Source organism: Saimiri boliviensis, chromosome 21 (assembly GCF_048565385.1).
Source record: "Saimiri boliviensis isolate mSaiBol1 chromosome 21, mSaiBol1.pri, whole genome shotgun sequence".
Classification (NCBI taxonomy): Eukaryota; Metazoa; Chordata; class Mammalia; order Primates; family Cebidae; genus Saimiri; species Saimiri boliviensis.
The window spans coordinates 24990972-25014575 of NC_133469.1; the positions used below are offsets into that span (position 1 = coordinate 24990972).

The 23604-nt window shown below is 49.6% G+C and overlaps 1 protein-coding gene across 1 annotated transcript in view; it reads left to right on the top strand.

Moving 5' to 3' along the window:
- The window catches only part of PI4KA (phosphatidylinositol 4-kinase alpha), a 151077-nt gene that overhangs the window by 110994 nt on the left and 16479 nt on the right, over positions 1 to 23604 (top strand). The window contains exons 30-42 of the mRNA XM_010330469.3: positions 2602 to 2694; positions 4679 to 4835; positions 5083 to 5210; positions 13126 to 13284; positions 13525 to 13676; positions 13850 to 13957; positions 14593 to 14720; positions 17492 to 17611; positions 17748 to 17827; positions 17953 to 18146; positions 19923 to 20013; positions 20393 to 20560; positions 21243 to 21296. Coding sequence (XP_010328771.2) covers positions 2602 to 2694; positions 4679 to 4835; positions 5083 to 5210; positions 13126 to 13284; positions 13525 to 13676; positions 13850 to 13957; positions 14593 to 14720; positions 17492 to 17611; positions 17748 to 17827; positions 17953 to 18146; positions 19923 to 20013; positions 20393 to 20560; positions 21243 to 21296 — 1632 coding nt within the window. The remainder of the gene's footprint in view (positions 1 to 2601; positions 2695 to 4678; positions 4836 to 5082; positions 5211 to 13125; positions 13285 to 13524; positions 13677 to 13849; positions 13958 to 14592; positions 14721 to 17491; positions 17612 to 17747; positions 17828 to 17952; positions 18147 to 19922; positions 20014 to 20392; positions 20561 to 21242; positions 21297 to 23604) is intronic.

Below are 23604 nucleotides of genomic sequence, written 5' to 3' on the forward strand. Positions count from 1 at the left end.
TAGAGGACAGAGGGTTCACACAGCAGTACTTTCTGAGTTAAATTGTTAAATAGAGTTAAAGCAGGCCATTCTGCCTGGCCATGTGACTAGGGCTGGTCGCAGGGATTCTGTTGGTTAATCTGGATCTAGAGGCTGGCCATGTGTGCTTCCCATCTCTCTCTGAATGGGGCGTTGGATGTGATATGTGGAGGTGCAGAGGCTGAGCACCCAGGAGGAAGGATGACAGGCCTTCCCTGGGACACAGGCAGGAGAGAGGGACTGAGGCTGTGCTAGAGAAGGCTAGTGTCTTCTCGCCTCATTTGGCTATCAGGGCACTTCCCTCAGGGTCACTGCACTACCTCTGAAGATACTAGCCCAGCAAACATAGTCGAGCTGGGTCCAGCCTGCAACTGCAGGGCCGCCCGCCCCTGGCCTCCTGCTCTGACGGGGCACCGGGTATTAGTATGCTGACCTGGGTGTCTCTGCCACTGAGAGGCCACAGAGACCAGAGGCGGAACTCATAGACTGAAAGTGTCTGTGACAGTCATAAGCCTTTTCCTTTTTTGGGATGGTAGGAGCAATGCTTTATTATATAAAATAGAATACTTGTTCCCATTTGTAGGCCTTTTCTAGGCTTGACCTGTGAGAGATCTGTTTTGCCTGAAAGATTTTGTTCTTTTTCCCCAGAAAATTTAGGTTAGGTTTTCTCTAACTTTATTTTTAATTTTTAGGAATTCTTTATTGATACATATTAGGTGCACATATTTTGGGAGGACTTATGATACTTTGGTACATTCATAAAATTGAATCAGGGCAATTGGGATATCCATCTCCTTAAATACTTAACCTTGCATTACATTGGAAACATCGGAATTATTCCCACCAGTTTTTCGTTTGTTTGTTTTAGACAGAGTCATTCTCTGTTGCCCAGGCTGGAGTGCAGTGGAGCAATCTCAGCTCACTGCATCCTCCGCCTCCCTGGTTCAAGCTACTCCCCTGCCTCAACCTCCTGAGTAGCTGGGACTACAGGCGTGCACCAACGCACCTGGCTAATTTTTGTCTTTTTAGTAGAGATGGGGTTTCACCATGTTGGCCAGGCTGGTCTTGAACTTCTGACCTCAAGTGATCCACCTGCCTCAGCCTTCCAAAGTGCTGGGATTACAGGCATGAGCCACCGCGCCCAGTCCATCGATGAAGGTTAACTAGAGTCACCCTATTGGTCTGTCAGGTTGCCCTTTCTGGGGCAAACAGGAAAGGGTACTTTTTTCTTGTGTTCAATTATTGGTTGTGCTAGAGATCCTCAGGTACCCTGCCCTGGAAAGCACAGGGAGAGGGCAGCTCCCACCGCCCCTGACTGACATCGCACCTCAGTACAGCATTCCGAGGGGAAGAGTGGTCTCTGGAGGGCAGTTTCAGAAGCGTGATTTAGGCCAGTAGGACCGAATAACTGCGTCAGCACTCCTGTGCAGGGCAGGTCACTCCTGCAACAGCTGTCGATGAGAGCACCACCAGGTGTTGTTTGCCATGCCAGGATGTTGTATGTGTCTTTACATTGAACCTGTAACGACATGTGAGTGGGCCACTCTTATGCCCACTTTACAGGTGAGCACATTTAGGTTCGGAGACATTGACTTCCCAGGGTCTCACAGCTGATCAGTATCACTCAAGCTCTAATGCAGTCCTGCTTGGTGCCAAAGACCACTTTGTTTCCCGAAAATTTAAAGACCTTTTACGTGATCTATTTTTTTAAATAAACCAGTTTAATAATTTCATAAGAAAAATCATGTATTTTTGTTCTTGTATTTTGATGTTCCCAACATCTGTATTTTCTTCTGGTCCTCTTTCTCCACACCATGTCCCCAGCAACAACAACAAAAATTCCCTCTAAACTCCATCAGTTGAGAAGCTCACTTTTCCCGTTAGTACTAATGCAGAAGGGAAATGTGAAAGGAGGTCCTTTTCAATGCATGCTGTACTCTGCAGTGAAAGGTGTGGCACAGCAGCCAGCCTGGGATAGGAAGCCGGGTCACTGAGGCCTGGGGCTGGGAGGCTGAAGCTGAAGCAGAGGAAGTGGCTGGAAGCGGGGAGGGGCTGGGTGGTAGTTTACGAATATTTTTTCTCCCATTCTATGGGTTGCCTTTGTATTCAAGGTGTGCCCTGTTCTGTCTCCTCCAACTAGACAGGAGCAGCCAGCAGATGTTTAAGATCCTGCTGGCCTTGGCTTTCCCCTTCAGCCCCTTTACCTTCTGTAAGTGACATTTATAAACCACACACACAACTCTCAAGGAGACAGCTGTGAACGCTTTCATGGCATTTCCATCGCAGGTGACAGTTACTCTCAGTCTAGTGATTCTTTCTCTTGCAAAGGCCTATTCACCAGTAGCACAAACTGCCTTCCAGAGACATTTCTTCTATAATTTTTTAAAATTTCTTATGGGACATATCAAACTGCTGGGTGTCCTAAAATATTTTGCTTTATTAACTTGGCAGCAGTGAAGATTTTTATTACTGGTAACCCCCAGATGCATATGTGACTTCTTAGTTGGGTTTAGGCTTCACCATGGTAAACATGAGAAAAGGATAGTGTTGCCATAGTCTAACATAATGGTTCTTTGTCTATAGGCAACTCAGCTAACTGAGCGCCCGGCCTGTGTGAAGAAAGACTACTCCAATTTCATGGCATCCCTGAATTTGCGCAACCGCTATGCAGGCGAGGTACATCTCTCCTCTCTCCTCTCTTCTCTCTTCTCTTCTCTTCTTTTCTCTTCTCTTTTGTCCTGTGTCCTAGGTCCTTTAAAGTGTCCTCTTGTTTGGACGCCTGTTGGCCACCTCCTAGTGGAAAATGACAAAGGGCCTGGGTGATGTGGAATTCACATAGTTTAGGAGGCTTTAAAGGAGATAGGGGCCTGGAACTCCTTTCACATTCCAGAGTGTTTATGAACAGTTACTTACTTCCTCCACAAGAGGATGACTCTGGGTACACTCTGCCTGCACTGAGTGAAACTTTTTAATTTTTTTGGCCTTTTTTAAAAGCAGTAACAAACATTTATGTGCCACAGACACTTGGACACTTGGTGATACGTAAGTAGTAGTATTCCAGTTGTACAGATAAATGGAGGCTCCCAAGATTAAGTAACCTGCCAACGTGACACAAGTGGAGTGTGGCACCACATCTTCCAACTCCACATCGTAGGCTTTTACCCACCACACCACAGTTTATTCCAGCCTGACCAGCGGCATCACATCTCTGGGCCTCCATTTCCTCCTCCAACTCAGAAGCTGGTCTACACCTTTTTTTTTAATATACTTTAGGGTTTGGGGTACATATGAAGAACATGCAGGGTTGTTGCATAGGTACATACATAGCAGTGTGCTTTGGTGCCTCCATCCCCATCACCTATATCTGGCATTTCTCCCCATGTTATCCCTCCCCAACTCCCTACCCCCCACTGTCCCTCCCCAGTCCCCCCGCAACAGACTTCAGTGTGTGATGGTCCCTTCCCTGTGTCCATGTGTTCTCATTGTTCAACACCTGCCTATGAGTGAGAACATGTGGTGTTTGATTTTTTGTTCTTGTGTCAGTTTGCTGAGAATGATGGTTTCCAGGTTCATCCATATCCCTACAAAGGACACAAGCTCATCATTTTTTATGGCTGCATAGTATTCCATGGTGTATATTAGTCGACACCTTTTCTAAGCTCCCTGACAACTTTGAAAGTTCATCAGTGGTCTGGTCTGAGTGGAAGCCTACTCCGTCCAAGCACTCTGTCACTTGTATGTTCCTTGTATGTTTATTTTTAAAGTAAAATATAACAAAAAAGTTATATTTTACTTTAAAAATAAGTAGGTTGGTCAAGCACAGTGGCTCAGCACCTTGCAGGGGGCCAAGGCAGGAGACTCGCCTGAGCCTAGGAATTCGAGAATGCAGTGAACTATGATCGTACCACTGCACTCCAGCCTGGGCAACAGAGCAAGACTCTGTCTCAAAGAAAGAAATTATTAATAATAATAATAAAGGCTGGGCTTGGTGGCCCATGCCTGTAATCCCAGCACTTTGGGAGGCCAAGGCAGTCAGATTACTTGAATTCAGTAGTTCAAGACCAGCCTGGCCAACATGGTGAAACCCCGTCTCTACTAAAATACAAAAATCAGCCAGGAGTGGTGGTGCATGCCTGTAATCCAGCTATTCGGGAGGCTGAGGTGGGAGGATCGCTTGAACCCAGGAGGCAGAGGTTGTGGTAAGCCAAGATAATGCCACTGCACTCCAGCCTGAGCAACAGAACAAGAGTCCCTCTCAAAAAAAAATAATAATAATAGTGAGGCTGATGTTGTTGTTTGAGTCATTCATTGAGTCTTAAGGAAATGTGTTTGTCCAGCTCACGTTCATGCAGTCCCACAGTGGGTCAGACCCCAGGCTCAGTGCTAGGTACAAAGATGAGGGACAAGGTTCCCGCCTTTGGGGAACATCTGCAGTGGTGGCACCACTAACGTGCATTTTTAGAGGAGCCGTTCTTATAGAAAAAAGCTGTGATCAGTAGTAGCATCAGTGAAATGAGCCTGCCTCTCTGCATGCATGAACTCCACTTTGGGGCAGTGAGGCATCCACCAGTGCCACTACAAGTATGGTCAAGTGGCTTCCAGGACCTCACTCACCTTGCCTGGATTCTATGCTTAGTTGCTGATGAGAATGTTTTTGCAGGTATATGGAATGATTCGGTTCTCAGGCACCACAGGCCAGATGTCTGACCTGAACAAAATGATGGTCCAGGATCTACATTCAGCTTTAGACCGCAGTCACCCTCAGCACTACACGCAGGCCATGTTCAAGCTGACTGCAATGCTTATTAGCAGCAAAGGTAACTCACGGAAGCACCGTGGAATTCTGGGCTCGTTTCTAAATGAATGCTGGCCTTGACCCATAGTCAGCTGGAGTCCTGACCGGAGAAGCAGCTGGAGCTCCCCCAAATAGAGGAGTATCTCTCATGAGTGGAAAGTCAATAAAAGGCCATCGTCCCCAACTGGTGAACTCTCATTGACCTGGGGAAGCTGTTTTGGGGTTCGGCCATTGTTGGAATCCTCTGACTGATGTTTGTTCGGTTCCAGATTGTGACCCACAGCTCCTTCATCATCTGTGCTGGGGTCCCCTCCGGATGTTCAACGAGCATGGCATGGAGACAGCCCTGGCCTGCTGGGAGTGGCTGCTGGCCGGCAAGGATGGAGTGGAAGTGCCGGTAGGACCCTGACCTCCAGCTGGCACTGAGGATGGGATGGGATAAGAGATGGGAAGAGGCTTCCCTGGTGCCGCCACCACCAAGCATGGAGACACTGGGCAAGCCCCTCACCCTCTCAAGCCTCAGTCTCCTTATAGATTCTATTATTGTACCTGACAGTCAGAGAAAACTGAATATATGTTAACAGCATCCCACTGGTGCCTAGAAGCTGTTATCTCCCAAAATCTCCCTAGGGGGAGCCATTTCCCTACTGAAATTGGAAGATCGAGCTTTTTGAATACCTGTTAACTTGGAATCTGATTTGAGAGCAGTTGTGTTTGTCCACAGGACGTTTTTCTTGACCTAATCTTGGAATCACCTACAGTGAGGCAAAAGCTATGGTTATGATAAAAAAGAAAAAATAATACTGGGATCAGCTCCCTTTCCCTACATCTGTATTTCTGAAGTTGCTACTGCAGGGGTTCCACAAGGAAGGTTATACTCACCTTTCAGCTGATTAGGTGAACACTTAAGAACAAGTAATATTTTTCAAAGATCCTGTTAATTTTCAGGTTAGTAGGGAATTTGACATGTTTTCTTTCTGTGTTTCTTAGGATCAGTTAAAATGAGTGGTCAAAAAGAGGGATTTTGATTTTCTTGTTCCCTCAGGAAAGCTGGAATATTTCCGAAGTAGAATTAAAATGTTCCAGGCTGGAGGCAGTGGCAGTGATGATAATACCTCACATTTGCCTGATATTTTATAACCTTGTGGGGTTTGTGTCAATCACACCTTTCAGTGTTCTTAGGAAACATTTTGGTCCACTGGGTGCCTAGGAGAGGTTATCTAGTCAGGGGGACACCTGTGGAGTCAGCAGCGTGCCGGGTCCTCTGCCTGGCCATCCTGTTCCCATCACAGATGTGCATAAGGGCCTGGGAAACTCAGCACTTCAGCCTGCAGGGCTCCGACTCCTGGGCAGGGCTCCTCCCCTTGTGTGGTGGGAATCATAACAATAGTACCTGCATCCTAATGGGCTGTCAGTAAATGACAACTGGAGCAGGCACAGCAGTTATGGTTCTTGCCAGGGAGAGGATTCTGCAGAGACAGCTGTGTACCACTGCCATTGTAGACGCTCACTGCCATTATGACACCCAATTTCTCCCTCCAATCCCTTGTGTCTTGTTTTCATATTTTACTGCTATATGCATTAGACCTTATAATGTTGTTTTTGTTCAAAAAAAGTCAAAAGTCTCACAAAGAAATTAAGAAGAGGCTTTGTTATAGCATTATAAATTTATCCAGATGTTTTTCATCACTCAAAATCTTCCAGTCTTCCTGTGATCTCTTCTGCCAAGTAATTTTCTTCAACATTTCCAGTAATGCAGGTCTGCTGGAAATTCTCATTTTAGTTCACCTTCATTTTTGATGCATATGGTTTATTTTTCCTAGGCCAGGATTCTAGGTTGATAGTTTTTTGTTTTATTGTTTTTAGCATTTCAGATATATTTTCCGTTATCTATTAGCTTGCATTGTTTCTGGAGAGAAGTCAACAATCTTTTTCTCGGTACAGCCGGCCTTCCTTCTCCTTGGGTTCCACATCCTGGAACCAGTTCCCCTAAGGATACCAAGGGATAACTGTGTATGTTATTGTTTTGCTTTTGGCTGCTCATAGGATGTTTCTCTTTATCTTTCATTTTCAGCAGTTTGGCTGTGTGTGATTTCCAGTATATTTATCCTGTTGGAATTCATTGACCTTAATTTTAGGGATTTAGAATTTCCATCGAACTTGGAAACTTTTAGGCCAACTTTGTCTTTTTCTCTCTCTCTCTTTTCCTATTTACTTTCTAGGCCCTTAAGGTCAATATTTCTTTATTTTTTTTTTAACCTCATTTTCTTTGTCTCTTCTTTTGAGATGACTTGGTATTGAGATGATTTTGAGATTGTCAGCATTCTCTGTAGTCTTTGTCAGTTTTTCAGGGTTTTTCTCATTCTTTCATTTGGTTAATTTTTTTTTAAAATCTATATACCTGTTCACTGTTCTTTTCTTCTGTCTTATTCATTCTGCTATAAAACCATCTTATGTATGTTTTATTTCAGATAACAATTCTCAAATCTAGAAAATGAAACAAATATTAATGTAATTTGAAAATAAGAAAAACAATTCCAGATCTAGGATTTCTGTTTTTTTGTTTGTTTGTTTGTCTGTTTGTTTGTTTTTTGAGATGGAATCTCACTCTCTTCCCCCGGGCTGGAGTGCAATGGCATGATCTTGGCTCACTGCAACTTCCACCTCTTGGGTTCAAGTGATTCTCCCGCCTCAGCCTCCCAAGTAGCTGAGATTACAGGCATGTGCCATCATGCCCAGCTCATTTTTATATTTTTGTAGAGACAGGGTTTCATCATGTTGGCCAGGCTGGTCTTGGACTCCTGACCTCAGGTAATCCACCTACCTCAGCCACCCAAAGTCCTGAGATTACAGGCGTGAGCCACCACACCCAGCCATGTAATTCTTTTTTATAGTTTGCATTTTCTGCTGAGATTGTCTTACTTACACCCATTCTTTCAATTGTTTCTTATAAATCTTTGAGCAAATTTATTGTAATTATTTTAATATCATATGTGGTCTCTTGTATTTGAGTCATCTGTGGGTCCATTTCTTTTGATCTTTTTTCCTTACTGTTTGAAAGCTTTTACTTCTATACTGGACATTGTATATTTAGATAAAACTAGCAGTTGAGGAGGACTGCTGTTTATTTTCCCAGAGAGAAGGAGGTCTTTATTTTTATTTATTTATTTTTATTTTTTATTTTTTGGAGACACAGTCTCGCTATATTGCCCAGGCTGACCTCAAATTCCTGAGCTCAAGTGATCTTTCTGCCTCAGCCTTCCGACCCAGTAGCTAGGACTAGAGGCGTGTGCCAATATGCCTAGCTGAGATGTCTTATGTCTGGTGGCTCCTCCCGCTCAGGAGCTAGTCTTGGCAGGAAGTGTGGGTTCTTCCTGCTTTTTAACCCACTTCTTTTTTTTTTTTTTTTTTTTTTAAACAAAATTGGGAAGGGATTTTGTTTTTGTTTTTGTTTTTGTTTTTTCTTTAAGACAGGGTTTCACCATGTTGGTCAGGCTATTCTTGAACTCCCGACCTCAAGTGATCCACCCACCTTGTCCTCCAAAGTGCTTGGATTACAGGTGTGAGCCACTACGCGCAGCCTTGTTTTTGTTTTTTTTTTTTGAGACAGAGTCTCACTCTGTTGAGTGCGTGCGGTAGCACGATCTTGGCTCACTACAGCCTCCGCCTCCTGGATTCAAGCAGTTCTCCTGCCTCAGCCCCCCAAGTAGCTGGGATTACAGGCACTCACCACCACGCCTGGCTAATTTTTGTATTTTTAGTAGAGATGGGATTTCTCCATGTTGTTCAGGCTGGTCTCAGACTCCTAACCTTGTGATCTACCCACCTTGGCCTCCCAAAGTACTGGGATTACATGCATGAGCCACCGAACCCAGCCCGAAGGGATTTTTATGCCAAACAGATTACTGTTTCATTTGGGTTCTTTTGGAGTCCAACCTGTACTTCCTGCCCCTGCCATCTCCAGTGACTCAGCTGGCCTGAGGTCCCTTGGCCTGTGCCAGGCTTTTCCACCCACTCACACTCACACCTGGCAGTGGCCCCAGCAGCATGTGTTCATTCAGGTCCTCACTCCCTGTCTCTACTTTCAGAAGGACCTGGCTTGTACAGGTCCCACAGTGCCCAGGGTGAGGGCTTTTTAAAATTTTTTTTTTTTTTTTGAGACGGAGTTTCGCTCTTGTTACCCAGGCTGGAGTACACTGGCGCGATCTCGGCTCACCGCAACCTCCGCCTACTGGGTTCAGGCAATTCTCTTGCCTCAGCCTCCTGAGTAGCTGGGATTACAGGCACATGCCACCATGCCCAGCTAATGTTTTGTTTTGGTTTTTTTTTGAAACAGAGTTTCGCTCTTGTTACCCAGGCTGGAGTGCAATGGCGCGATCTCGGCTCACCGCAACCTCCGCCTCCTGGGTTCGGGCAATTCTCCTGCCTCAGCCTCCTGAGTAGCTGGGATTACAGGCACGCGCCACCATGCCCAGCTAATTTTTTTTTGTATTTTTAGTAGAGACGGGGGTTTCACTATGTTGACCAGGATGGTCTCGATCTCTTGACCTCATGATCCACCCACCTCGGCCTCCCAAAGTGCTGGGATTACAGGCGTGAGCCACCACGCCCTGTTTTGTATTTTTAGTAAAGACGGGGTTTCATCATGTTGACCAGGACGGTCTCAATCTCTTGACCTCGTGATTCACCCGCCTCAGCCTCCCAAAATGCTGGGATTACAGACCTGAGCCACCGCGCCCAGCTTTAAATTTTTTATACTATAAAAGAAATGTATACTTTTGTAGTAGAAAAATATATAAGCAATGTATACAACGTATATTCGATGGAAAAGGTGGAAGGTGTGAGTATAATGAAATAAGAATCAGCCCAACTTCAGAGGCGATCACTGAATCATTAATGTCTTTTCTTGCATTCCCGAGGGGATGAAGAGCTGTCAGACTTGCTTTTTGCATCTCAGCGTGGGCACAGTGGGGAGCCTGGCCTCCTTACAGGGGTCTGGAGCCTTCATGTCACTGAGAGGGGAAAGATTCATGATATTGTTTGGTACTTAAATTCATGACCCAAAATAAGTGCATGTGAGCTGCACTAGTAACTGATAATTTTCTCTGGTCCTGCCATGTGCTGGGCTTGAGCAGGGCTTTGTATATCACTCTCCTGTCCATCTAACCCAGGCCTTTGGGTCTAGGCTGACTGTTGCAGTTTCCCCTACACCCTGACGCTGTCCTCCTCTGGGCTCAGGAGGAACCCGATCCTGAGTCTTAACCACACTCACTCCCTGTGTGGGCCCAGTGTGCCTACCTGCCTGCACACACCTGCTACACATTATCTCTTGGTAGGACTCTTCACTTTCCAGGAGAGGACAAGTATGCCCTTCTCTCAGGGTCTTCTGGAAGCCCTGGTTTCACCACAAATTGTGACTGTCGGGACACAGTGCTGCTGTGGTCAGGATTCCATTCCACATGCTGCTTCAACCTCAGACCTTGGTGGTTCTTAAGAGTAGGGGCTGCAGCTGTTCCCATTTCACAGGGCAGGGGGTTGTTCCTGACCATGTGTCCGTGCTCACATTGTACCTGGGGCTCTGGAGCCCAGATCCATCCTCTCATCTCCACTTCCTTAGTCCAGGTGCCCTTGAACCTCTGGCCTCCCTGTCTGATCCTCAGATAGGAGTGGGTTGGATTCGCCCCTAGAGACCCCTAGGAGCAGGGCAGATGGAATATGGACATCACTAGCAGGTCCCAGGTGGTAGGAGGAGAGATCAGCTCAGGGAAAGCTTCTCACAGCCTCCCTCAGAGCTCTGGGTCTCATAAGCAGCTGTTGTGGGAGCCTAACCGCCCTTCCCAGGTACTTAGGGCCTTTGTAATTTTTGTAGCCCTTTCATCCTCCGGAATAAAGGGAACTTCTTGAGCTCAAGGCCTTCTCAGCATGGGCATGCCCCAGGGCCCCTCCTCCCTGCATGGGCAATCTGGCCAGCTCTGCTGCTTACCTAGCGCAGTCACCCCAGTTCAGGTGCATCCCTTCAGTGACTTGGTCCACAGCCTAGATGGTCAGCTGATTAGCAGCTTCAACTAATGGGTCCAGCCGCAGCTCCAGACACCCCTTCATTGTAGAGGCCATTGAGGTCCCTCCCTTCTTCACTCTAGATGCCAGCGAGTTTCCTCCCTTCAATCTAGATGCCAGCGAGTTTCCTCCCTTCTTCACTCTAGATGCCAGCGAGGTCCTTCCCTTCACTCCAGATGCCAGCGAGGTCCTTCCCTCTGCTCAGACGTCTTTGACTCCCTCGTGCACTTCCCACACATGACTCTAAGTATATCCCATCAGCTTCACCTTTGAGGTTCATCCAGGATCTGACAAGTCCCAGCATCCTATCTGCTGCCCCCTGGCCTGGCCTCTTGCTCCCCACCCTCAGGCATCTTGCCCTTCTCCACATGTAGTTGGAGCGAGCCATGGGAGAATCAGAACCCCACCACAGACTGGAAGGCAGGCTTGTTTCTGTGACCTCCAAGCCCCTTTCCCGCTTAACTTCCATCCCCTCTCCTCCCCCCACTTGCTGTGCTGTAGGCATGCTGGGGGTCCTGCGTACACTTCACACAGATGATTCTCAGCACATCCCTTCAGCTTCACTTTTGAAGCTGCCCTCCTGGGCTGCTCCCACTATAGACTGTGTCGTGCATTCCCTCAGACGGCCGTGCCTCACGCCTCACTCCTGCATCTCCTCCAGGGCTTGTCTCAGGTGTCCCCTCCTTGCTGGTGCTCTCCCTGGCCGCCTGGTCTAACTGTCACACACATGCCCGCTCTCACTGCTGCATTTCTCAGTGCATGTAGCTTATTTCTTGTTGTCTGTGGTCCCCGCCATAGACTGTGGGGTCATGTTTGTCTTCATTCACGGTGCCATGCCCAGAGCCCACAAGGCCCTGGCACAGAGGCAGCCACCAGGATGTGGTTGTTTAACAAATAGGTGGGAGTGTGGCTCTGCTATGGCTTCTTGTCCCTGGCAGTTCACTCCCCCCATTTTTTTTCTTTTTCTCCCTTGTTTGCTTCCATAAGACTTACATCGGTCTGTAGGAAACAGAAAGCAGCCTGTAGTGCCTTGTCCCCCAGGAGTCCTCACGCCATGGGCAGCTTAGAGGGAAGCAGCAGACGGAGCAGTGTAGCCCCGCCCCAGGATCCCATCGGCTCCTGGCCATCCTGGGCTTATGTGGCCTTTGTCTCTCCCCTCACAATCTCCAGATGGCTTTTATGCCTCCCAGTAGGAAGGAAGACAAGGGCAGAGTGTAAAAGTCAGAGACCAGCTGCCTTGACCTTACGAAGCTCACCCTGGCACACGTTCCCAGGGCCTTGCCCAGTTTGCTCTCTTTGGCTTATTAGAGTTGCCAGTAGAACAGTGGCCACCCCAGCCAGCAGGGAGCCTGGCTGAGAGCCCTATGACTGGTCACATGGCCACCCTGATCCACCCGATCAGGAAGAAGGGAGAGGATGGATACTGGGGAGGGAGCTGCGGTGTGTATTCTGCTAGTCCTCGCTACCTCTGCACAGGCATCTGAAGCCCTTGCAGCAGCTGGTATTGCTAGGACAACAGAGGGATAGAAATCATCTATGGCCAAATGCCAGATGCTTTTTCTTGATCTCCAACCCAGAAATTGTAGGGGCTTCCCATGTGGGAGCCACACCTCTTACTCTCTCCAGCACCTAGGTGTCTCCTGGGCACCATGCTGCTCCCTCTGGTCACCCCTCATGCCTCCCCATGGAGTGGGGACCTGGCTGAGCATGGCTGGGTCATGGGAGCAGCCTGACCCTGGGCTCCCAGGCCTGGCCATGGTGGCTGCAGACTCCCTTTGGCTCCTTGGGCTGTTTCTGGTTTGGTTAGCAGGATGAAGGCATTGGGTAGGATCTGTGTGGGGTGGAGAGGAAAAGCCAGGCTCTGAATTCAGAACCCTGTCCGGCCCATGCCAGCTCAGTAGCCCGTACAGGTGTCTCCCCGCTCACAGCCATGGAGGGTCCTCAGAGTTGTAGAGAAGTGTCACCTGCCCAGTGCCTATCAGGGCATCAGGCACATTCCAGGTGCTGCCACCTCACACCCTGCAACGTCCACACCATGAACTGGGAATAATAGAATGCAGCCTCAAGAGGCTGGAGGAAATACACCAAACACTGACACCCATGACCCCGGGATGTGGGACTATAGGTGATCTTGATTTTTTCTTCATACTTTTCTTGGTTTCTAAATCTTACTCAGTGAGCATGTACCTTTTTTAATTAGAGAAAACATGTTTTTGTGCTTCACAGAGGAGCTAACATTTCTTCTATACCTGCAGTTCATGCGGGAGATGGCAGGGGCCTGGCACATGACAGTGGAGCAGAAGTTTGGCCTGTTTTCTGCTGAGATAAAGGAAGCAGACCCCCTGGCTGCCTCGGAAGCAAGTCAGCCCAAACCCTGTCCCCCCGAAGTGACCCCCCACTACATCTGGATTGACGTATGTGTCCCACTAAGGCTCTGTGGTGCTCCACCTGGGGGGACAGGAGTGCTCCTGGGGCAGGGGTAGCCAAGCCCGGGCCTGCAAGTTTTTAGATGGCCAGACCTAGGGGTGGGGGTGACTGTTCCAGCCTCCAGCAAGCCCAGCCAGTCAGCCCAGAGCCCCTCCTCAGCTGTCTCTGCAGCCCCAGGGTTGGCTGGCTCAGCCCCACTACCACAGCATTTTTCTCTTCTTGCTCAGTTCCTGGTGCAGCGGTTTGAGATTGCCAAGTACTGCAGCTCTGACCAGGTGGAGATCTTCTCCAGCCTGCTACAGCGCTCCATGTCCCTGAACATCGGCGGGGCCAAGGGGAGCATGAACCGGCACGTGGCGGCCATCGGGCCCCGCTTCAAGTGAGGGCCCTCTTTTTGGGGAGCATACGGCCCCTGGTGTGTGCAGTGTGTCATGGGGTTGTGTGTGTCACAGTACTTCTGTAGACAGGGAACACATTTCCGTGAGCTGTTCCTGGAAGGGCAGGGAAGAGAGTCCAGAGTCCTGCTCTGACCGGTCCCCGGCTCCCTCACAGGCTGCTGACCCTGGGGCTGTCCCTCCTGCACGCCGACGTGGTTCCAAATGCAACCATCCGCAACGTGCTTCGGGAGAAGATCTACTCCACCGCCTTTGACTACTTCAGGTACTCCCCCGAGATGTGCTGTGCCGCGGCCAGAGATGGCCCAGCCCCTCCGAGTGCTCCATCACCCCAGACCCCCAGGAAGTCACTCACACAAGTACACAGTTGCCCAGTTGTGCTCACCGGCCTCCTCCTTCAGTAGCCCTGGCCCCTCTGGATTTAAATACCCTTCAGCCCTTTGTCTGCGTCCCGTTACTGACAGCTAGCCTCCCAACAAGATGTAGGCAAATTTTCCCTCAGTTCAACTGATTTAGGAGATTAAGTGTGTCCATTTAATTTCCCTGTTAATGTGAAGGCTTATTGCATGAAGAATTGCAAACACCCACTGCCTGGGGCTCTGCACACACAGACTGTGCTATTGTATACGTGCAGCTTCATTGCCGTGATCTGCCACAGCACAGCTTCAGCGGAAACCTGTAGGGGCCGCTCTGGGCAGTGAGGGAGGAGGGCACAAGAGGGCTCCTCAGCCACCACACCTTCCCATGGGAGTGGGCCAGTTCATCCTTGCTAATGACTGGCTTTGGGCTGACCTTTTGTCATTAAGAAACTGTTTACATCACCTCTCACTGCTTTGTGTGACTGGCCTCTAGTCCCAGACTCCAGACACTCAGCCCTTGTCCTCTTATGGTTGTTTGAAGCTGTCCCCCAAAGTTCCCTACTCAAGGAGAGAAGCGGCTGCGTGAAGACATAAGCATCATGATTAAATTTTGGACCGCCATGTTCTCAGATAAGAAGTACTTGACCGCCAGCCAGCTTGTGCCCCCAGGTAACCCTCAGCAGTGCCGCCACTCATGGTGGAGGCAGGCAGGACAAGGGTACAACGTGGGCAGCCCCGAGGGTGCCAGAGGTGGGGAGGAAAAGCAATTAGACCCCCCCCTGAGCCCTGGCCTTGGCCATGTTGCAGTCATTGGAGGCCAGTGCATGCCTGGCTCTGCTTCTCTGGCCTGAACTAAGAAGCATGAACACACACCAGAGGCACCTGAGTGGATTCCACTCACCGCGCTTTCCCTGCGCTGGCACCGTCTGCGTTCACATACCACTTTGAGCAGCTGATGACCCTGGATTGGGCTGAGGCTGGTGCGCCCACATGACTGGGGCATGATCTGTTGTCTTCTGGCAGGAGGCAGTCACATGGACAGTGGTTTCACAATGAGGGGACAGACACTTGGCCCATCCAGAGTTGGGGAGTCAGAGATGGTTTCCCGAAGAGATGACAGCTAAGCTGAGTCTGAAAGGCTGCACAGACATGCAGGGTAGATGGAGCAAAGCGTTCCAGGGAAGGGAATGCCTGAGGAAAACATGCCACACAAACAAGCAGCAAACCTCTGCAAGGAGGCCGCACTCTCGTTCTCCCAGCACCTAGCTGACTACTAAGCAGACTGAGAGATGAGAGGGGGTTTTCTATTTTTTTTTTTTTTTTTTTTAAATATGGAGTCTCACTCTGTTGCCCAGGCTGGAGTGCAGTGGCACAATCTGGGCTCACTGCAACCTCCGCCTCCTGGGTTCAAGCAATTCTCCTGCCTCAGCCTCCCAAGTAAATGGGACCACAGGTGCACGCCACCACGCCCAGCTAATTTTTGCATTTTTTACTAGAGATGGGGTTTCACCATATTAGCCAGGCTGGTCTTGGACTGACCTCGTGATATACCTGCTTCAGCCTCCCAAAGTGCTGGAATTACAGGCGTGAGCCACGGCACCCAGCCAAGAGGGTTTTCTTTAGCAGACCCATGCTGACAACCTGACTAGAAGAAAAAGGAAAGAAAAAAGCAGATGCAGTATCTTGTAAGGCAGCTTTCTGGCTCCACTTAGACGAGGGCAAACAGTCCTGACAGTCTGTCCCCACAGGCCCTCAAGTTATCACTGTACTGAAGGACTGTACATTGCTAGTGATCCGATAACTGCCATCCTTTGTCAAGAAAAGTATATTTGTTTTATTGTGTTTTATTTTTTACTTTTTTTTTAGAAATGGAGTCTCATTCTGTCACCCAGGCTAGAGTGCAGTAGTTTAATCATAGCTTACTGTAGTCCCAAACTCCTTGGTGCAAGCAATCCTCCCACCTCAGCCTCACAAGCAGCTAGGACTACAGACACATGCTGGCTCCGCCAGCTAATTTGTTGTTGTTGTTGTTGTTGTTGTTGTTGTTGTTGTTGTTGTTGTTGAGATAGGGGTCTTGCCTCATTGCCCAGGCTGGTCTCAAACTCCTGACCTCTAGCAATCCTCCTACCTTAGCCTCCCAAAGTGCTTAGATTACAGGCATGGTCCACTGTGCCCAGCCTATTCTATTTTAAAGGATAGAAGAAGGCTGGGCATGGTGGCTTACGCCACTGTTGCACTCCATGTGCCATTGCACTCCAGCCTGGGCAACATAGCAAGACTCCCACTCAAAATAAAAATAGGCTGGGCTTGGTGGCTCATGCCTGTTATCTCATCACTTTGGGAGGCTGAGGCAGGCGAATCACAGGGTCGGGAGTTGGAGACCAGTCTGGCCAATGTAGTGAAACCCATCTCTACTTAAAATACAAAAATTAGGGCCGGGCGCGGTGGCTCAAGCCTGTAATCCCAGCACTTTGGGAGGCCGAGGCGGGTGGATCACGAGGTTGAGAGATCGAGACCATCCTGGTCAACATGGTGAAACCCCGTCTCTACTAAAAATACAAAAAATTAGCTGGGCATGGTGGCACGTGCCTGTAATCCCAGCTACTCAGGAGGCTGAGGCAGGAGAATTGCCTGAACCCAGGAGGCGGAGGTTGCGGTGAGCCGAGATCGCGCCATTGCACTCCAGCCTGGGTAACAAGAGCGAAACTCCGTCTCAAAAAAAAAATAAAAAAATAAAAAATACAAAAATTAGCTGGACTTGGTGGCAGGCACCTGTAATCCTAGCTACTTAGGAGGCTGAGGCAGGAGAATTGCTTGAACCCAGGAGGCAGTGGTTGCAGTGAGCCAAGATTGCATCATTGCACTCCACCTTGGGCAGCAGGATTGAAACTCTATCTCAATAAATAAATAAATAGGATAGAAGAAATATAATACAAATTTTTATGCAAAAGAACTTTTTGGACTGGGCGCGGTGGCTCAAGCCTGTAAATCCAGCACTTTGGGAGGCCGAGGCGGGTGGATCACGAGGTCAAGAGATCGAGACCATCCTGGTCAACATGGTGAATCCCGTCTCCACTAAAAATACAAAAAATTAGCTGGGCGTGGTGGCATGTGCCTGTAATCCCAGCTACTCAGGAGGCTGAGGCAGGAGAATTGCCTGAATCCAGGAGGCGGAGGTTGTGGTGAGCCAAGATCGCGCCATTGCACTCCAGCCTGAGTAACAAGAGCGAAACTCCGTCTCAAAGGAAAAAAAAAAGAACTTCTTATGCTTTTGAAAAACTCACCAGCCAGACAGATTTGTTCCTGCAGTCAGTTCCAGGACTCTAGAAAGTGCCCACCCCACCACTAATTGCCTTATCTCTGATGAATATTAGTTTGTTTTTTGTGATACTTTTTCTTGAGCCACCTCACTCTAGAATCAACAATGTGTTTGCCCTCAGATAATCAGGACACCCGGAGCAACCTGGACATAACTGTTGGCTCTCGGCAACAGGCCACGCAAGGCTGGATCAACACCTACCCCCTGTCCAGCGGCATGTCCACCATCTCCAAGAAGTCAGGTTGGTGGCAGGCGTGCTCCTGGGGCCATCGCGTGCAAGTTACCCCCATCTCTAAAACAGAAAAAAAAAAAGAAAAAAACTCAGTGCAGACAGATGGCATCTGAAGACTACACCTGTGCTTTGTCTTTCCTCCTAGGGATGTCTAAGAAAACCAACCGGGGCTCCCAGCTACACAAATACTACATGAAGCGCAGGACACTGCTGCTGTCCCTGCTGGTAAGACCTACAGGTGCATCTGTGCCTGCCATGCACCACCTGCCCATACAGCACCTGGTGGCCAGGGCAGCATGTGGACACTCACAGGAAGTGTGTGCATCAGGCCTTATATCTGGTCTTGACAGGCCACTGAGATTGAGCGTCTCATCACATGGTACAACCCACTGTCAGCCCCGGAGCTGGAGCTAGACCAGGCCGGAGAGAACAGCGTGGCCAACTGGAGATCTAAGTACATCAGCCTGAGTGAGAAGCAGTGGAAGGACAATGTGAACCTTGCCTGGAGCATTTCTCCCTACCTGGCCGTGCAGCTGCCTGCAAGGTGGGCCCCCAGGCACCACAGCCTGACGCAGGCCTCACCAGAGGTCCAGTGCAGGGCGCCTGCCAGCTGGATCATGAGTGCTGGGGAGCACCCTTAGCCCCTCCCAAGGATGGTCAGGAAGTAGTCTAGCAGGCCTGTCCTCGAGCCCCACTATGCTTCCCCAGCCCTTCTGTGCAGAGATAACCCCAACAACCCTCGTGATCTTGTCAGATGCCTGCCTGGGGTGCCGTAGTACCTAGAGCCTAGGGAGGTAGCAGCAGGGTGAATTCAGAGCCCAGATCTGATTCATGCTGGAAAGGAGGCATGTGAAGGCTGTCACTCCTAGGGCAGCTGCCAAAACCGCCTTGGGGAGGGTTTGGGTTTGTTCCTGGATGTCACCTTTCAGCAGCAGGTACTTGGAGGAGGCACATGCTGCACACAGCAGCCACATTCCTGTGAAGTCTTCTGTGGCAGCTCTTATGGGGACAGAACCTCAGACTGATGATGGCTGAGAGGGACTGCAGAGTCCGTGTTTAGAATCCCACCAGATGGTCCCCAGCCTCCTGTGAATGTGTCCAGGGTGGGTGATTGTCCACCATGAGTCCAGACCTGCCAGCATACTGCATCCTCATTCCAGCCCTACTTTGATCCTCTGGAGTAGGACTGCAGGCAACTCTGCATTGTCTCAAAGCACAGGGACATCCACCTTGCATTAGCGTGAGGTGGGAACACCTGGAAACTAGTAGCTGCCCCATCATGGGCCAGGTGTCTTGTGGCCGCTGGACTGCGGACTGAGACATTGACTCACTGGATGGGCAGCTGTTGGAGGGTCAGGGGAGGATATGGTAGGAAAAGGAATAAGAGGCCAGGGGCAGGGGTGGTTAAGACAAGGATGGTGAAAGGAAGCCGTTTGAACAGTAAGTGTAGGAAAATTCCTGTTTCTTTAAGAAAGTTCCAGCATTTCATCACAGCAGATTATAATTTTGCTTTTTGTTTTTTGTTTTGAGACGGAGTTTCGCTCTTGTTACCCAGGCTGGAGTGCAGTGGCGCGATCTCGGCTCACCGCAACCTCCGCCTCCTGGGTTCGGGCAATTCTCCTGCCTCAGCTTCCGGAGTAGCTGGGATTACAGGCACGCGCCACCATGCCCAGCTAATTTTTGTATTTTTAGTAGAGACGGGGTTTAACCATGTTGACCAGGATGGTCTTGATCTCTTGACCTCATGTTCCACCCGCCTCGGCCTCCCAAAGTGCTGGGATTACAGGCGTGAGCCACCGCGCCCAGCCAATTTTGTTTTTTTTTTTTTAGTGTTTTGACCTAACCAGTTAGTGGCATAGTGAACATTTAGCTGTCCCCTGGATAAACATTTTTTTTTATTTAAACTTCAAAAAAATTTTTATTTTTGTGTGTATGTAGTAGATGTCTATATTTATGAGGTACATGAGATGTTTTGATACAGGCATGCAATGTAAAATAAGTACATCATGGAGAATGGGGTATCCATCCCCTCACACATTTATCCTTGGAGTTACAGGCAATTGAGTTACAGCCAATCCAGTTACACTCTTTTAAAAAGTTATTTTTCCAGGTACAATTAAGTTATTACTGGCGGTAGTCCCCCTGTTGTGCTATCAAATAGCAGGTCCTCTATCTATTTGTTTGTACCCAAGCTGTCACTTGGTATTGATGTGAATCCCTCAAGTTTGGTGTTTCCCTCTGGTTCCCCTCACTCCAGTGTGGTAGGGAAGCATGGGTTCTCTGGCAAGGCAGCATCACCCATACCCTCTGTGCACTGTAGGTTTAAGAACACGGAAGCCATTGGGAACGAAGTGACCCGACTCGTTCGGTTGGACCCAGGAGCTGTTAGTGATGTGCCTGAAGCGATCAAGGTACTGTGGCGCACATACCAGGGCCTGAGTTCAGACTGCGCAAAACAGCACACTGCAGCCAGAAGTGCCTAAAACTAGAAACTAGACAAAAATAGCCACTGGGCAACTTCAGTGCTATTAATGATTTTTCTGATTTCCTGTGTTTTCTATTCTATGTCTTTAGCATTTATTTTGTTTGCAGTAGAAAAAAATGTAATGAACTTCACCTAATTGCAGTTAACGCTGTTTTCCATAACACATCAGAAGCCTCTTCCACATGGTTACAAATGCTTAGAAACGTCACTTCTCATGGCCATCCTTGTGGTGTGGCCCGCGGGCCAGGTATCTTCAGAGGCCCCGGGACTGCCCAAGCCACAGTGTCTCCTCGCCTTCTCCTCAGTTCCTGGTCACCTGGCACACCATTGACGCCGACGCTCCAGAGCTCAGCCACGTGCTGTGCTGGGCACCCACCGACCCACCCACAGGCCTCTCCTACTTCTCCAGCATGTACCCGCCGCACCCTCTCACAGCACAGTACGGGGTGAAAGTCCTGCGGTCCTTCCCACCGGTGAGCCCAGGGCCCTGCTGAGCCGGCCTCTGGTGGGACTGTTGGGAGGGGTCTCATGTGGAGAGAGGCACAGGCCCTGCCATCAGCCATGGGGTCACCTCGTTACATACTGGTCCTTTCCCTGTTTTTGTTCACATAGTTGTAGAAGATGGATTTAGTTTTCATTGAATGTGTTCTCTAGGTTACATTTGTTTTTTAGCTTGAGTGAGGTGTTAAAGACATAAAGCTTACTTGAGTTTGATTACAAGACAGCATGGTGGCCGTGCACACCCCACACAGCAGTGCAGCTGTACCTTAGAACCCCACAGTGACCTTGTCCATGTAGGGTCCCTCACTCCTTGTATAGGAGCCCAGGGAGCCCACAAGACACCCACAATGGTGGTGGAGAAGGGCCTCCGGAATGTTCTAGAGTCTGACCCACAGCAGACCATTTCCCTGAGGCAGGCTCCCCATGGGGAGCGTGAGGCCCTCCTGCCCACTGTAGAGCAGGAGCCTTGCTCCTGTTTCCTGTTTCCTTCATTCCTGTGTTCTGAGCCATCAGTCATTTTACCTGCCATCCTCCGGGCTTTCCCCAGTTCTCAGCCCCGCTGTGGGCAGAGCAGAAGCAGGGGCAGGGCCTTGGCCATAGTGTTGGGTCGGCGGCTCTTCTCAGAAGTCATGGCCAACTCCTCTTCCTCTGCAGGACGCCATCCTCTTCTACATCCCCCAGATCGTACAGGCCCTCAGGTATGACAAGGTAAGCCTGCACCCCACAGCCGCCCTCTTCACTCGCAGAGAGTGCTCCACACCCAGCCTGTGCCCAGTCTGTTCCCAGCCCTCACAGGCTCCTCACAGCCTTCCCAGGGGCAGGGCTGCCCAGGAGTCCTCTGGCTTCCCCTATCCCAGCTCTTGTGATTGGCCCTGATACCCAGCGCTATGGCGGGGAAAGCCCTGCTCACCCACTGCCTCACCCTGAGGCCCAGCCATGCTCTGCAGAGTGAGCTGGTTCTGAGGCTGTTGCTAGCCTGGCTAGGCAGCCTGGCCAGGCTCCCCTGTCATTGGTGGGGTCACCTCAACTCCCTGAATCCTGCTCTCTTCAGCGGGAAGTGGTGAGAAAGATTAACGAGGTGACATACACGTTAGTCTGTCAGGGCTGCGTAGCGAAGCACCGTAGATTGAGCAGCTTAAATGACAGAAATGTCTATTCTCAGAATTGTGGAGGCCAGAAGTCCAAGGTCAAGGTCTGGACAGGGTTGCTTCCTTTTGAGGCCTGTCTCTGTGGCTTTTATTTTTTTTTCTTTTTAAGAGACAGGGTCTTGCCCTGTCACTCAGGCTAGAGTGCAGTGGCGTGATCTCAGCTCAGTGCAGCCTCATCCAGGCTCAGGCTCAAAGGTTCCTCCCGCCTCAGCACCTTCTCCTCTACCCCTCCCAAGTAACTGGGACGACAGGCTTGTGCCACCACCTCCAGCTAATTTTTGTATTTTTTGTAGAGATAGGGTTTTGCTATGTTGGCCAGGCTGGTCTCAAACTCCTGAGCTAGGGCAATCTGCCCACCTCCGCCTCTAAAACAGCTGGGGTTATAGGCCTGAGCCACCATGCCCGTCTCCCTGGCTGATTGATCTTTTCCTGAGTCCTTACCGGGTCATCCTTTTGTGTGTGTCTGTGTCCTAATCTCCCCTTCTAAGAACACCTGTCATACTGGATTAGGACCCACCCTATTGACCTCACCTCTAAAAGTCCCTGTTTCCAAATACAGTACCATTCTGAGGTCCTGTAACATGAATTTGGAGGGACACAATTCAGCCCAAAACAGTGTCCGTGGACATAAAGTGCTCAGCACAGGTTGCGGCACAGAAAAATGACGGCAGCCAGGAGCCCAAGCCTCCTGTGCCCTTGTGCCAGCATGCCCACTGCACCCTGTGTCTGAGTGCAGCCTGTCTGCCCTCTTCCCCAACCCTGGGCTGGCCTTGTTTCCCTGGCTGAATCGGGCAGCAGCCTCCATGTGCCATGGCTGAGTGTCCCAGGGGCTACTCCTAGAGTCTGTAGACCAAAGTGCTTCTAGAACAGCAGCCAGCCTTTGCTGAAAGACTGAGTCCTGTGGAATCATTCACTGCCTTCACTAAGTAGTGCTATGTTCTCTGTACCACTGAGTGGTGATACGTGTGGAGCCACACTCACCAACCCGGAGCCTTCACACCGGTGCCAACTTATAGGATGATCATGAGGCACCGTCTCTTCAGGAGCCCATTTCCTTCCCCCAGCTCCCCTCCCACATTATTTTCCCTTGACTGCTTGACACTCTGAGCCAGCACCCGGGGCCTCCATGTGAACTCTTGGTGGTGGCTACCAGAGAATGGCTGCCTGAAATGATTCTTCTGTGGGTGGTTGTACCAACTCAAGACCCAGCAAGTTTTCACTGTTTTCTTTCTTGCTTTCCATTTTTAGGGAATTTTTTTTTTTTTTTTTTTTTTTTTTGAAACAGAATCTTGCTCTGTCGCCCAGGCTGGAGTGCAGTGGCACTTTGGGCTCACTGCAACCTCCACCTCCTGGGTTCAAGCAGTTCTTCTGCCTCAGCCTCCCAAGTAGCTGGGATAATAGGTGCATGCCACCATACCTGGCTAATTTTTTATATTTTTAGTAAAGATAGGGTTTCGCCATGTTGGCCAGGCTGGTCTCAAACTCCTGCCCTCAGGTGATCCACCCACCTTGGCCTCCCAAAGTGCTGGGATTACAGGCATGAGCCACTGTGCCCAGCTGGAATTTTTTTTTTTTAGACAGAATTTCGCTTTTGTTGCCCAGGCTGGAGTGTAATGGCACGATCTCAGCTCACTGCAGCCTCCACCTCCTGGGTTCAAGCGATTCTCCTGCCTCAGCCTCCTAAGTAGCTAGGATTACAAGCATACACCACCACACCTGGCTAATATTTTGTATTTATTTTATTATTATTATTATTTTTTTTTTTTTTTTTTGAGACGGAGTTTCGCTCTTGTTAACCCAGGCTGGAGTGCAATGGCACGATCTTGGCTCACCGCAACCTCCGCCTCCTGGGTTCAGGCAATTCTCCT